Below are 14,560 nucleotides of genomic sequence, written 5' to 3'. Positions count from 1 at the left end.
AAAACGTAGATTTGGTACCGTAATCTGAGGGGTAGTTGATCAGCTGGGTGAAGTTGATCACTTTGGGATCCACGTCTTTCAACGGCTGAGGACGGTACAAGTCTATTTCAGTGAAAGAAATGTTGACGTAAATCAATTGGGTGAATATATTTGAAGGATTTTTGAAGGTTTTTATGTCAATTGTGGCATATTTTACATAAAATTATCGACTTCTTTGGATGTGTATTAAACCACGGTAAAAAAATGTCTTTTAAAAAACGCCTCCCATCAACGACTTGTATATCAGATGACTCGCAAAATACTTTAATTCATTCATGGTAGGCTTATTGAACATAGAGTTTAAAGTAATGTTAACATACAAGCTTTATTAGAAAGTAGCATATTTTTGAGAAAAGAAGACGATTTTTCAAGAAATTGCCAACCTTTAGACGTTGAATGTGGGTCGTTCTGTAATAAACCAAAATTTATTTTACTTTCAACACACAAATTACACTAGTTATAAGAATTTTAAGTACTTATTCAGATTCAGCATGATCAATATTATTTAGTGGAATGATTTTCCAATCTTAAAATGTTATGTCATTGGTTGATCAACTTTACCCCGGATTGAAAGTTTTTAAATTTGGCCATTTGAACATTTTTTACAAAATGTAGCAGTTTCTTGTAAGAATTTTGTTTACGGAACCTGATACAGGTCCACTCAGTACATGTTTTAAACATATTTTTTTTAATCATATCACATAACATAAGTAGAACTACATAGTCGGAGCGAAGGAAAAAGTTGCATCCTTTTTCCAGCCCGCGAAACTGTTATATCTTTTGTAAAAGGCGTCGAACTGTCATTTATTTTGGCAAACAAGAAACATCTGATCCAACCGGTATTCCATTCATTTGTGCCATTCATAAATATTTGATTTATTATTATCATGTGAAGTTTTCAATTTTAGGTGACTTTCAATGAAAATTTCTAAGGGGTTCCAAATTTATTCTATGCAATGCCCGGTACCCCTGAAAACCAACCCCCCCCCCTAGCTACGCCAATCCATAGCTGATATACTGAGTAACGTTGCATAATCAATCGCGATTACTGGACCATCCTGAAATTCACTAGATAAATATTACTATAAACATCTGGGACATTTAGGTTTGTCCAAACTGTCCTTAAGTTTGGCTTTTGACAGTAACAGTAGTTATTCTCATAATCAATAAATTGTAACATTACACATCCTACTGTATGTAATCCCCCTGGCATTTCATGAATCATTCCAAGATACTTCTATGATATTCCAGATCAACCAAACTACTCCAGGGACCATAGCTACACTTGTTAACCGTCCAGGACGCTGCATACGACGAGCGAGGTTTTTTGGTAGTGTTGTATTTTTTTACAACAGTGCGCGTTCTGAAGGGTTAAGTAGTGTTACATAATCATTGCATGTTATAATTCGAATTTTTCACTTTGTTCAGTTTTGAGATTTGTTATTGTTGATAAGGCTTATGGGATAATTTGCTTGAATAATCGACAATTATTGATAAAGTACTTGTTTGGGTTCGTACAAACACGTGATGCTAAGCTGAATGAATGATGTTGATTAGTATATTAGAATACCTAGTGAAAAAAAAATCAAATAGCTCTTACAGTAGTGTATTCGGTATCAAAAACATGATTGGGTTCGACTCCTTGAACGGCTCAGCATCTTTTCGTGCTGAATTTTCCATTGACTGCATTCTTGAATACCGTGACGAAAATATTCATTAATAAATCTGTCGAATACTATACTCAGAAATCGATTTTATCACAATCGACACATTGCCATGTAGGAATCAATGCACTTAACGATCTTCTTTTTTCCTTACAGATGAATGTCGAACCAACGTTAACGTTATTACTCACATTACTCATAGCGAAAGCTATGGGAAGTTCAGTGCTCGTGGCGGATTTCAGAATGACCAGAATGGTCGAACTCAGCAGTCGAACGCCGTACTGCAAAATACATTCCGATCGGTAAGATTCGACTCATTGTACTGTACATAGGCTTCCTACAATCACATTACTTCAGCATTGTTTCCTATGTAGACCACAAATCATTAAGTTAATTCATTCGAGATCGGCGTGCGGTGAGCAAAATGCCCTCCGGGGTCGGAATATGACGTGCTTAGCGTCGCATTCACTTGAGTCTGTCGAACGCACGATCAGTTCATTGAACGTTAAGAGGACTACGACACATGATATGATCACCGGCGCACTATTTCTTCCCATTTCTTTCCGTTGGCTTCCTTTACCTACCCTCATCATCGCCTCACCTCATCTCGCATACCGAACCGACCCCATCGTGGTAGTGCAAGGTCGCATAACTGCGAAATATTGAACGTCAGTGATAAAAAATGTTTTATTTTTTTTTCCGGCATGCTTCTTCTCGCTGTGCATCTTTATTCGTGTGAAGAGGCGACATACAACGGATGCTGCTGGCCTTTGACGCGAAGAAGGTGCGGCAGGTGCCCCGCGAATCTGTGATAGCCCTGGAGGAGGTGTGCAACGAGGCGAGCGGAATATCGGGCGAACTTCAGGGCGGACTGGGGTTCATCTACCCGGGAACTAAGTGGTGTGGACCAGGTATGCATATTCATGTGGTGGATGTTGATTTAATAAATCGTCTTTTTTTATCTAATTTTGGAGGCGACACTGGATCATTCCTGAGTTAAATTTAAATTTAGGGTAAAGCTCATCAAAACGCATTCACGAGATGTGTTAGCAAAAAACTTCTGCTCTATTAGAACAAACTAAATTGAATACATAATTACGAGTGGTTTTGAAGCTTTGGGATTTTATGGTGTCTGTCGTTAGCATGAAACAGAGGCAAACGAATTCTTCTACCACCTTGCAAGTATCCAATAATATTTATGTAATCCGCAAAACAGACAATTTGGCCGGATTTTTTGAAGATCGTAACACGACGTTGGGCCCGGCTCATCGCATAACACCTTCCAGGGCGATGTTGAATAGAAGACAGCGAAGTCCATTATTTTGTGCTGTCCCCGTCGAGATTCGAATAATCTTGAGTCTAGACAGTTCATCTGTAATTTTTACATAGTTTAACGATGCTTTTATGAGTCTGGTAAGTTTCATCCATGGTTTTCTGTGCGGTCGATGCTGGTTTATGAAGAGGATGACGAGGTGATGCGTTGGAACCTGATATTAACGGAATTCTTGGAGGATTTGCCCTACGATGAAGATCTGGCCCGTTGCCGTCTAACTTCCCACGATTTTTTTTACTGTAGGTGAAAGACGATGGAAGGTGGTCTGGGATTTTGTTGAGGGATAGCACTTTCCCAGACAACCAGTAATCGTATAACATGTTGCATAAGATGATAATGTGGAGGCCATATGCGTGCATGCCTCCATTTAGGCGCATGTAAAATGTACGCATATCGCGTCCACTTTAACATCTTATGCAACATCTTATACGATCACTGGTTGACTGGGTTGTAAGTGGCATTCAAAATCCGCTCGAAAGTTCTCACACATTAGCTTGTCGCCTTTCTTGTGGATGGGGCAGCTTATCCTTGCATTCCACTCCTCCGGTAGTAAAGGTGATAACAATAATAACAAAATGATAATAGCGAAAACACAGATTACACTGCGAAACAAAAATTAACTATTGATCTGTCTCAAGAGCAAACTTATGTGTCTCCGACGGATTTTGGGCCACTGAATCCGAATCTAAGCTCAGATTTACATCAGCACGTAACAATTTTGTGCTATAACTCTATTTATAGGGTAAAATCAGAGCCGTAGCGTGGTCCCATGGCGCCCTTGGCAAGCATTCAGATTGGCGCCCCACGAAAATTGAACATTGTCAATTTACAAATAAAAATGTGGTCATTCATTTTCTTTTTTCAAGATTTCTTTATTTGGAATTGGTGTTTCGAAGAACCAAATTCCACTTTTTTTTTAAATTTTCTGTGTTTTTTTCACTTGATAGAGTTCCAGAGGTTTTTAGGGATCCTCAAATGACCTATTTTACAAATTTCCGATGATTTATTGAATTGAATTGAATTTTCTATTAACTTTACGAAAGGTTTCTTCTGTAGTTCAATCAAAATATATCTTGGAAAATAAACATTAGACGAATCATGGTCATGGAGAAATAACAGAAGGAAATCCTGAAGAAATCTCAATATGACTTTTTGTTGAAATCTCTAGAAAAAATCCTGCTGAATCACTGAATGATATTGTGCTAGAATCTCTGTAGTAATTCCTGCAGGAAGATCTGAAGGTATACCTGATGGAAACACGAAAAAAAATCAGCAATAATTTCCATTGGAATTTATGGAAAAATTCTTGCAAGAATTCCTGGAGCAGTTCCTGAAGAAATGCCTGAAGGATTTCATGTAAGTGGAAAACCATTGGAAGAATTTCTGAAAGGAGAATTTTTTGAATGAATCCCTGAAAAAGTTTCTTAAGGAATCTCACTGGAGGATTTTTTAAAATAACTCCCTAGTAGGTTTTATGAAGACATACCTAGAGGAATCCAATGGCAGATTTTTAAACAGAATACCTAGAAAAATTCTCTAATGAACATGAACCAATTTCGTAAGGGATCATTGAAAGATTTTCTAAGCGATATGAGAGATTTTCTAAAGGAAGTCTTTGGAAACTGGTCGAATTTGTAAAAAAAAAATCAATAGATGGTTTTCTAAAAACAATATCCTGGAAGAATTTCTGAAGGAATTCTCAGAGACATTTATGAAGGAATCGCTGGAGAGATTTCTAAACGAATCTGCAGGAGTTTCTATAGGAATCCATAGCAGATCCATAATCCTAATCCGTAATCCTTAAAGATTTTTTTTCAGGAATATCCACAAGAATTTCTGAAGGAATCTTTATAAAATTTCTTCAGAAATTCATTGAATACAGGAGAAACCCAGGAAAAATAGTGAAATAAGAATTGAGAAATATATGTATCAAGCCCAAAAAGAATTTTTGGATGAATCTGTGGAGGCATTTCTGAAGGTGTACTTGAAGAAAATTATCTCTTAAATAAGATGTTTTGAAAGAATATCTGCAGAAGTTTTTTTTATGTTTTGGTGAAAGGTAATCAAAAAAACATCCGGAAGAATCTCTTAAATAATTTCTCAATAATTTCTTAGATAACTTCCTGATAGCCTCCCAGGAGAAACTTCTAAGGGAATTCTTCGAGATATTTCGAGATATAGCTCCAGAAGAATTTCTGATTTGGTTTTTTTCAGAGGATTCCTGAAGAAGTTTCCGAAAAAAGTCCAGGAAAAAACCTAGCAAGAAATTCCGAAGAAAAATCTGATGAAATTTATTGGGATTTCCTAAAATTTTTAATTTGTTTTCAGGAAATGAAAATAAAAACTCCCCCCCCCCCACCCCAAGGCAGGGGGCTAACCTGAACAACGGCACGCTACGGCTCTGGGTAAAATAATTTTGGGCTCTTTTTTTTACTGCAAGCCATTAAACATTGTTTTGGCACGGACTTCTTAGTGGACTGAAAATTGAAATGTCCGTCCAGACGCGGGTCTTCAGAGGTCCTTGACCTCTGCCTTCGATCACTGACCTTCTTCCTCAAGAAGCACTGCACTACGACGTTTTTGGGTAGAACGCTTTATTGCGCGGCGTATCTCACTAACAGATGTGTTTTTGTGATCGGAATTGAACTGGCTTTATTTTTTACCAAATCGGGTACTTAAACGATCTTCATTATTCTCCTGAGAATGAGAGATTGTAGATGGCTCTCTTTACGATTGTGATCTAATGAGATTGAGACAGTGGTTCCTAAACGCAACTGGACCGACATATTTTTTTTAAGCAAAAAAGGTAAAATGGTCAATTAACATGTACATTAACGACTCATGCAAAATATTTCGTTTTAATAAATCGAATTTGATAGTTTTAAGCGATTTATGTTAGGTACGGGTACGATATTCCCCATACAAGTCGCCCTCCAAAAGTTGCATGCAAGTTTACTTACTAACATATAATGCGAATTTGATTTGATAAAACGAAATGTTTTGCATGAGTCGTTAATTAAGATATTAATTGACAAATTTACCTTTTGATTGCTTAAAACAATATTTCCATGCCTACTGGCTTGCAATCAAAAAAGTCCAAAATCGCAAATTTTGCCCTATAAATTGAGGTATCGTAAAACGGGGTATCATTGATCAGCGTGGTAACATTGATCGGCTTGACCGACCTCATGAAATGTTCAAACAAGCGTTTTATATTGAATCAGTTTCTGTTATCGAATAATATATCGCTATCTGTTATTATTATGCTATTAAATGATATACATATAAAGACTGCTCCAGAAAGTATGGACGCAAAGAGAAAATGCTGGCATTTCAAAATTAATGATGGCTAGTTTTTTTTTAAATCCTGCATCCTGTTTATTAACCTATTCAATCAGCATTTATGCAGCGGTTCGTACGATTCCAACAGTTTGTTTCAAAATACTTAAACTTTCAGTGGAACATCGTCAAAAAAATGATGATGATGATGATGATGATGATGATTGTGTACCCACCATCAGCGCAAGGATTACCTATGGCTGCAGAGTCATACCGGAACGGAATGATCTACCTGATGGTTTGTTGTAGCAGGGAAAGCTAAATTCACTGGAGACCTTCGGAAAACAACATGATAATTGTTATCTCGTGACAAAGTCTGGCCACCCCACGAACATTTGCCCGGAAACCAGTTCATTTAACTTCCTTAGGCTACCCCTCCGAAATCCCCATATATGTGATGTTCAAATATAAAAAGTAATAAGGAACGAACTCACCGGGTAATCCTGACTAGCTGGTTTTCTATGTTTGGCTTTGGTCTCAGCATGCAAACGGTCCAACCATATTAAATGTGCACTCGTTCACACCGCTCGTTGATTCTCCGATCGTCCATCGAAGAATCCGCAAAAAAATACATAAGCGAGAATACCCGACGCACTGAAAAACAATCTCTTGGATACTAGCATTTCCGAACTCGGAATAACGACGAACACGAGCACCACGATGCGGGCAATGTGGTCTCTTGCCACCGAGCCATCGTCGATCGTTTACACAAAGTGCGAACAAAAAACACAAAGAAAAATACGAAAACGCGGGAACGACGAAATGCGGCAAGTTTCAGCCTCCGCGCCCTGCTTGTCACTGACGACCGTCGACCGTTCACTCTTCCATCAGCGAGTGGAACATCGTCAAAAAAATGTGCACAAATGATGTTCAGAGGTTAAAATGCCACTAAGGAAATGAGCAAAATATGGAGGGAATAAATGAGAAAACCATATAAGCAGCAAACAGGATGCACTGTGGGAAGAACACGTTTGAGAAAAAAACCGTTTAACTTACACAGAGAGGGTTATGACCAAAAATGTTACCATTTCGAATGTCAATGTAATCGTGGCAAAGAACGTTTGAATTTCCGATCATATAGTAAGCAGAAACAGCAGAAACGAAGTCTGAAACAAGAACCATCGACCAGGCCCAGATATCTGAAGACTAGGTGCGTCCATACTTTCTGAGCAGTCTTTAATTTATGAAAATTAAATTTCATAAACATTGAAATAAATCGATTTTTCCATAACTTTACGAAACACAGCAATGAGATACATTGACAAACATTCATGTATGACATGATCAATGTTACCCCAAATCAACAAAATAAAAAATTAGATAAAAATACCTATTTAAATATGTTTTCAAGTTTTATAATTCTTTTTCGAGTAGCTCAACACATACTCAGAGGGCCAGTATTTGTTTTAAAAATATAGAACATGTAACGTTTGCTTAAACATGAGAATTATTCAAGAAAGATCAAAAATTCTGATCAATGTTACCCCGGATTATGGTATAGCTCAAAATTGTGACGTTCTGGAGCAAATCTGAGCGCGGATTCGGATTCAGCGGCTCGAAATCTGTCACAGACACATAAGTTTGCTCTTGAGACAAAAACATGTTGCGCTGTTTTATTATTAAAGTGATATAATTCTGTTATCCGCCTATGCTTGGGAGTTGTATCATATTCACCAGTTTTACAAAATGTTAGCCCTTGTTTCGCATTAATAAGGCCAAAATTAGATGGGTTGATAAGGCGACTTACATTTCATACAATAGTTTAACTGTAAAGAAAAAAAAATCACTCCAAAGTGACATTTTCAATTTTTAGATTTTTGAAAGTGTTCACTTTTTCGAAATGTTTATGTAGAGTTGTTTTATTTTTTTTTTGAACAGAAACAATCATCAATAGAGATCAATCCGAATTGTTACTAAACCTGCAAGATTAACACATTATCGCGATAGGTATTATAAACTGTAACTGTCCGTAGATTGTTCAATGAACTTGCTTCTGCTAACGTCCCGTTAGCAAAATACAAAAGTCATCTAGCTTAATTTAAAGCCTGATAGACGGTTACCAACAAATGTACATTAACGGAATCTTTTGGTGACACATCGCTGCTCTACATTCTTGTACGGGAAATAATCAAAGTACCAGTTCACATGCTAAAATTGTTTTTATCGTTTTATGACGGACGAACCCAGGAATTTGCGATTATATGTATGTCCGGTCCGTACTACATTGAGCTTCACTCCACTGATTCTTTAGGTTCAGGAACAAAAGTTCACTCGATTATACTACATTTGTGGAGTAGAATTTGAACCATGCAGAACCATAGGTTGCTCAATGTACCCCTCTTATAACTAATAAAATAGCAACAATTGTCAAACGTATCAGTTTGCCTCAAGAATATGGTCAATGGCCTCTTGATTTCCCATGCCCGTCCAGACATCATTCGCCACCGAAGCTGAAAAAGATCATAAAGTTCATTATGTGACACATCACATCAAATCAGCGTTCTCTTGTTTAATTTTCCATTTGCAGGAAGTATCGCGGCTAATTACTCAGACGTGGGCAGGTACGCCGACGAGGATCGATGCTGCCGCGAGCACGACATGTGTCCGAACATTCTGCTGCCGGGGGAGTGCCGACGAGGGCTGTGCAACCGAGGTGCCTTCACAAGATCACACTGCGACTGTGATGCAAGGTTTAGAAGATGTTTACAAAATCTCAACACCGGTTAGTATGATCCACGCTAGATGCTAAATACTTAACGTTCAAATATCAATTGACGCCCAATGACGTGCATTGGGTAGGTATGCTTCGAGGTTTCTAACCACTTCAATGCACCATGTGAACAGCGATGATTTTTTTCCCAAATTCAAAGGTTTTTGTTCTGATGTCGTTTGAGCGAAGAGTACCTCTAGAGGTAAAAAATGGTACTTCAATAAGATCAGCTGAACAAGGATAGCGCTTTCTTTCAATACATGTGCCTTAGTAAATATTGAAGTGAGCTTAAATGTTCAAATTGTTATGACATCTGAATCTGGCACATAATGCTATGGTCAGTTAAGAGTTGCTATTAAAGGAGACTCCGCAGCATTTTGAAATTAATTGCGATAGGCCAGAGTACTCTAAAGCTTAATCACGGAGTGTCAACGCGCGCAGAACTAGCCGCACTGCCTTCCGATCACTACTTGCGCACCGAGAACGCACCGAGGTACTCCTTCCGAAATATAGATAAAAGCGAGCCAAAAGGAGCTTGGGGTTTCTTTCCCTTTCTTTAAACCATTGTATTGATTTCATTATTTCTAAGTAGAATCAACGCTATCACAGTTTGTTACTTCATTCCATAGTTCAGTTGCGAAGAGTGAGCATCAAAAGTTGCTCCCCAAATTTGCTTGTTCTCAATAGTTAAAAGCTTGAGCATTGAATTTGTGCTTAGTCAGAGTGGTGGTAATTAGCTTACATTTCTCGAATATTTGTTTCAACTAAGTTTGTGTCATTTAACAGTGCGAATAATCACCACACAGCAGGAGTTGTACCACGGGAAAGAGCATACGTTGTTCAACACTACACAAATCGAAAAAAGAATGTAAAATTCTGTGACATATGATGCACATAATTGGAGCGTGGGATATCACAGAAGTTCACATGACATATCATGTAAAGTTCATGGAATATCATGTAAATTTCCATTGTTTGTCATGTAACTCAGCATGACTCTGAGAGTTTACATGACATATAACACAAATTTACATGATATATCATGTAAACCATCATAACATTAAGTTTACATGAGTAAAATGAAGTTTACATGACGTGTAAATTTCATTATTTTTATCTGTGTACAGTAAGATTGTCGCGATCTCAGTTAGAAGACCGATAGGCAGACTGATTTGTAAGTTTAGTTAAATTCCTCTCAGTTATGAACCTAATTGTGGATTACTTTTATAGCTTTGAAGCATCACAAAAATACAGTTCTCAAACCTCAATTTCGTGCCTTTACTCGATCCGACACGGAGTAATATGGGACCAATCTTGCCCTCAAATACCATACACATAATAATAACTAAAACCTTACAATTTAGTAAACATTATTTTGCAAATGCTCAAGCAGTTTTGCGTAGCTTTTAGGTCTAGTCTCAACTGATAATTTCAGTCATACTTACATCATGTCATGTACAACTAATTGAAGATGTACGAATATCAAGCTTGGAAGATGTAGTAGATAAGAATTACATTTTCTATCCAGTTTGGTTTTAAGGATTATGCAGCCTTCTCCAAAGACGAAGACTATTCGGTTGTAAATTTACAGTAACATTTAACCAAAAATCTGCCATGATCTACGCAGCTCCTAGAGCTCCAGAAAGCAACTAGGGTACGTGTGCCATCAGTAATCTCACGCTCCCATATTCATCCTATTCAAAAACAAGCGATTACGACACCGACTGATTCCGATCCTTTTGTTTTCATGGGTGCTCTTTTCTAACAAAAAATACAAAAATTAGAAACAAAACAAACAGCGCTTCAATCCTTTGTTTTTCGTAGGATGAAAATGGGAGCCACGTGCACAATAAGGGAACCAATACCCTATAATAACTTTGCAACATTCATTTGGTTATCTACATCTTCCAAATTATTTTCTATTTTACCTTCAAGGTCTACATGCTTTGCTCTTGTTTCTTGTTAGATTATTCTGCATGATCATGCTGAGGGTGATGGGTTCGATTCCCGGCCTTTCCCGGGAAATTTTCTTGATCGCCGTGAACATAAAGTATCTTTGTACCTGCCACTCAATATACACATGCAAAATGGTCAATGGCTGTCAGGTAATATTGTGGATTTATCGGCTACTTGTATTCCACCGGTTACTTAATACTTAAACTACAGAGGGGGTGAAAACTACCAAGGGTCCAAAAAAAGTCGGAAGTCCAACTTTGACAAGGCATTTCTCGGCCGTTTTCAACCGATTTTAAAACTTTTTTTTTGCAATGGAACCGGACAGGTGTCAAGATTAGCGTCCATTTTTAAGATTTTAAAATAGATGCTTCTAACCAAAGTTATTATGCAAAACGCACTTCCTAGTTTTTTTAAAGCGCATTTTTGCACACTTTGATCAATAAAATAAAATTTAAAGCGATGACATATGTTTTTTTCGACCCTAAATCATGCGTACAGCCGGAGTGAACATGTTTATGCAAAATAAGTGATTTTTCAGTACACTGATATTTTAATTTACTGATAAAACTTCTAAAATACCCTATTTTTCACATAAAATAAGCAATAAATAAAAATCAAAGCGATGATATATAGTTTTTTTGGTCTTAAATTGTTCGTAGGATTGTAGGATTGTAAACCAAAATTTAAAGCCATAACATGTAGTTTTTTGGACATGATTTTGATAAAAATTGAAGTTAACATTACACTAATATTTTGTTTTATCAAAAAATGTACGAAAATATCACATTTTACACAAAAAAGCCAATAAGTCAAAATTTAAATCAATGACATGTAGTTTTTATATTTTGAATTTATCGTAGTAGTTTTTTTTATTCTTAACCGTAGTGTGGCCAGCAAAAAAAACACCCGTAGAAGGCCGGCAGGGTACCCGGGTACCCACGAAATGGAAATGATCGTATCTCAGCGATTTTTCCACCGATTTTAAAAGTTTTTGCCTCATTCAACTCAGAAACTCATTATCTATCGAGATCGTATTTGGTTAGACCGGTCCGATCACCATAGGTACCGGAAAATCCGGATTTCCGGATCCGTGTTTTTATACAATACAATATACGGGTTTTTCGGAAGGTTAGTAGCAATTTCGGTACCAAGCATCGTAAAATTGCTTTGGCATATTGTATCTAACCGGCATGGAATCATAAAACGTGTTGACTTTGAAACTGTGATTTCGGAACACGCCACGCTTCCCGTGAGGCCATGGTTGACCATAAACACTTTAAGGTATCCTAGCCTTAACAATGTGGGTTTCAATATGGTATAAGGACATGCTCCCAAAAATATGGATTTTCCGAAAACCACGATGATTAGATCGGTCTAACCAAATATTTTCCCGATAGATGATGAGTTTCTGAATTGAATGAGCTAAAAATTTCCAAAATCGATGAAAAATTGACGGAGATATGATCATTTCAATTTCGTGGGTACCCGGGTACCCTGCCCTTCCACGTAATAAAAAAATGCAGGAGCCCCTCCCCCTGCCCCTCCTCACTTTAAAATTTGGTCAACCCCAGTAATAGATGTATATTCACAAGTTCTAAGATCTAACAGAGTTCCAACATCCTAGTCTCAATAACCATTAAAATATCGAGATTGCGCCTAGATTCTATTCTACTTTATCGAACTGGTTGCCTTTCTGCTGCTTTCACTTTTTCTACTTTATACCTAGTAGAATGATGAGCACAAGGATGATGATGGATGGCCGTTGTTCCTTTTCAGTCCGATCGGGGGTCCATTATGAGTAGCAGTTCGCCGATGTCCAGGTACCCGGGTCCGTTTGAGCCACGGGGCTCAGAAGAGGGTCAGTATCAGTTGCTCTCGGGGGAAAAGCAACTGACGAAAAATTGCAAGTACCCGGGGCTGGGAATCAAACCCATGGCCATCCGCATATGAAGCGAACGTGTGACCAACTACGCCACGGGCCCCGGCTATCGTAGTAGTTGAGTGAGTTTATTTGAATAATACTAGTGATATTATATTACACTCGTAGTTTATCTCACTAGAAATACTAGGAAAATACCACATTTTCCACACAAAATAGTCAACAAATAAAAATGGCCATGCATGTGTTTTTTTTTTGCTTTCAAATTATTCGTGAAAGAATACTGGACGTATTTGATAAACAATAGTGACGTTTTATGACATTCTTAACATATTTTACAAAAAATTAAAGCAGTAACATATATTTCATTGGCTTTTAATTTTCCGTTAGAATGTACCAGACATGCATTTGATAAAATTTTGATGTTATCATTACACTCATATTTTGTTCAACTAAAAAAATCACAAATGTGCCCAGAAAATGTTCACACAAAATAGTCAATAATCCGAAATTCAAAACGAAAACATGCAGAATTGTATTTTTGATTTTTTTTTGTACCAGTTCCAGGTTATATATTACATGGAAAAAATACAAAGAAAACCGGGATTTTATTGAACAGGGCAACCTTTTAATTTGTGAATTTTAACAATGCTAAATCTTCGCTGTTATGCGATTTGCTTTCTTCCCGTCCGTTACCAAAGCACTGACTATATTTCAAGATTGATGTAGTTTCTCTCAGTCCTAGGGGTCACCGGTGTTAATGGAAGGTCTAAAGGAAATCCCGTACAAATAAAAAAAAAAGTTACGAACTTTACTACATTAGTGACCCGATTTTGTCAGCCCCTTTTCGGAACACATATTTTGATCTCTGCAAAAACTTAAACAGTTCTTCAAACTTTTTATCCCTCTATGTTCTGCATCTCAGTTGTAGGTTGATGATAAACAATAATAAATTAATTTAACCGTTATGTGGCCGGCAAACTTTTTGCTTTTTTCTACACCGTGTATTTTAAATGGGTGCTGGGTACCCGGGTACCCTGCCGGCCACATAAGGGTAATTTGACTGTACGATATTGAGAGCAAAAAGTTTGTCGCAAAATGGGGCTGACAAAATCGGGTCCTTACTGTAGTATGAATAAAACAAGTTTTCCAAAGTTAAGGTTAGGTTATGTGTCTTTATTTGCGAGATTTTCAGCCCGAGGCCAACCCCTCTGTTACTTTTCAAGAGTTTGTCTAGTGTTTATTTCTTTCGAATATGAGCATCTACTACTTCTTTGTAGTAGGAAGTGTCAAACAGATAGGAACAAGAAGAGGGCTCCTACATCTAGCACTATAGCAGCTATTTTCTGTATGCTGTCGATTTTGATACGATGCCGCAAATTCCATGTAGACATGGATGGGAAGTTGAATTCGATCTAGAAATCCATCTACAAAGATGTTTTCAGAATGCAAAATATTTTTCAGTTTTTAGCTGTTTCGTTAAGTATGAGTATAACGACCACTATTATTTATTAAATATGTTAAGTACACTCTTACGAACATTTCAAGACCAAAAAACTATATACTATCGCATTAAATTTAGATTGTTATTTCCATAGATATATGGTATTTCTGTATTTTTTAGTGCAATGTAATAAGAG

At 37.2% G+C, this 14,560-nt stretch overlaps 1 protein-coding gene across 2 annotated transcripts in view; it reads left to right on the top strand.

The window, feature by feature from the left end:
- Positions 1-14,560, top strand: part of LOC109419481 (group 3 secretory phospholipase A2) — an 89,073-nt gene that overhangs the window by 50,546 nt on the left and 23,967 nt on the right. For both annotated transcript variants that reach the window (XM_019693704.3, XM_019693703.3), the window contains exons 2-4: positions 1,860-2,005; positions 2,445-2,614; positions 8,903-9,097. In XM_019693704.3, coding sequence (XP_019549249.1) covers positions 1,860-2,005; positions 2,445-2,614; positions 8,903-9,097 — 511 coding nt within the window. The remainder of the gene's footprint in view (positions 1-1,859; positions 2,006-2,444; positions 2,615-8,902; positions 9,098-14,560) is intronic.

The sequence above is a fragment of the Aedes albopictus genome, chromosome 3 (genome assembly GCF_035046485.1).
Source record: "Aedes albopictus strain Foshan chromosome 3, AalbF5, whole genome shotgun sequence".
Classification (NCBI taxonomy): domain Eukaryota; kingdom Metazoa; phylum Arthropoda; class Insecta; order Diptera; family Culicidae; genus Aedes; species Aedes albopictus.
This window is presented reverse-complemented; position numbering and strand designations above follow the sequence as displayed.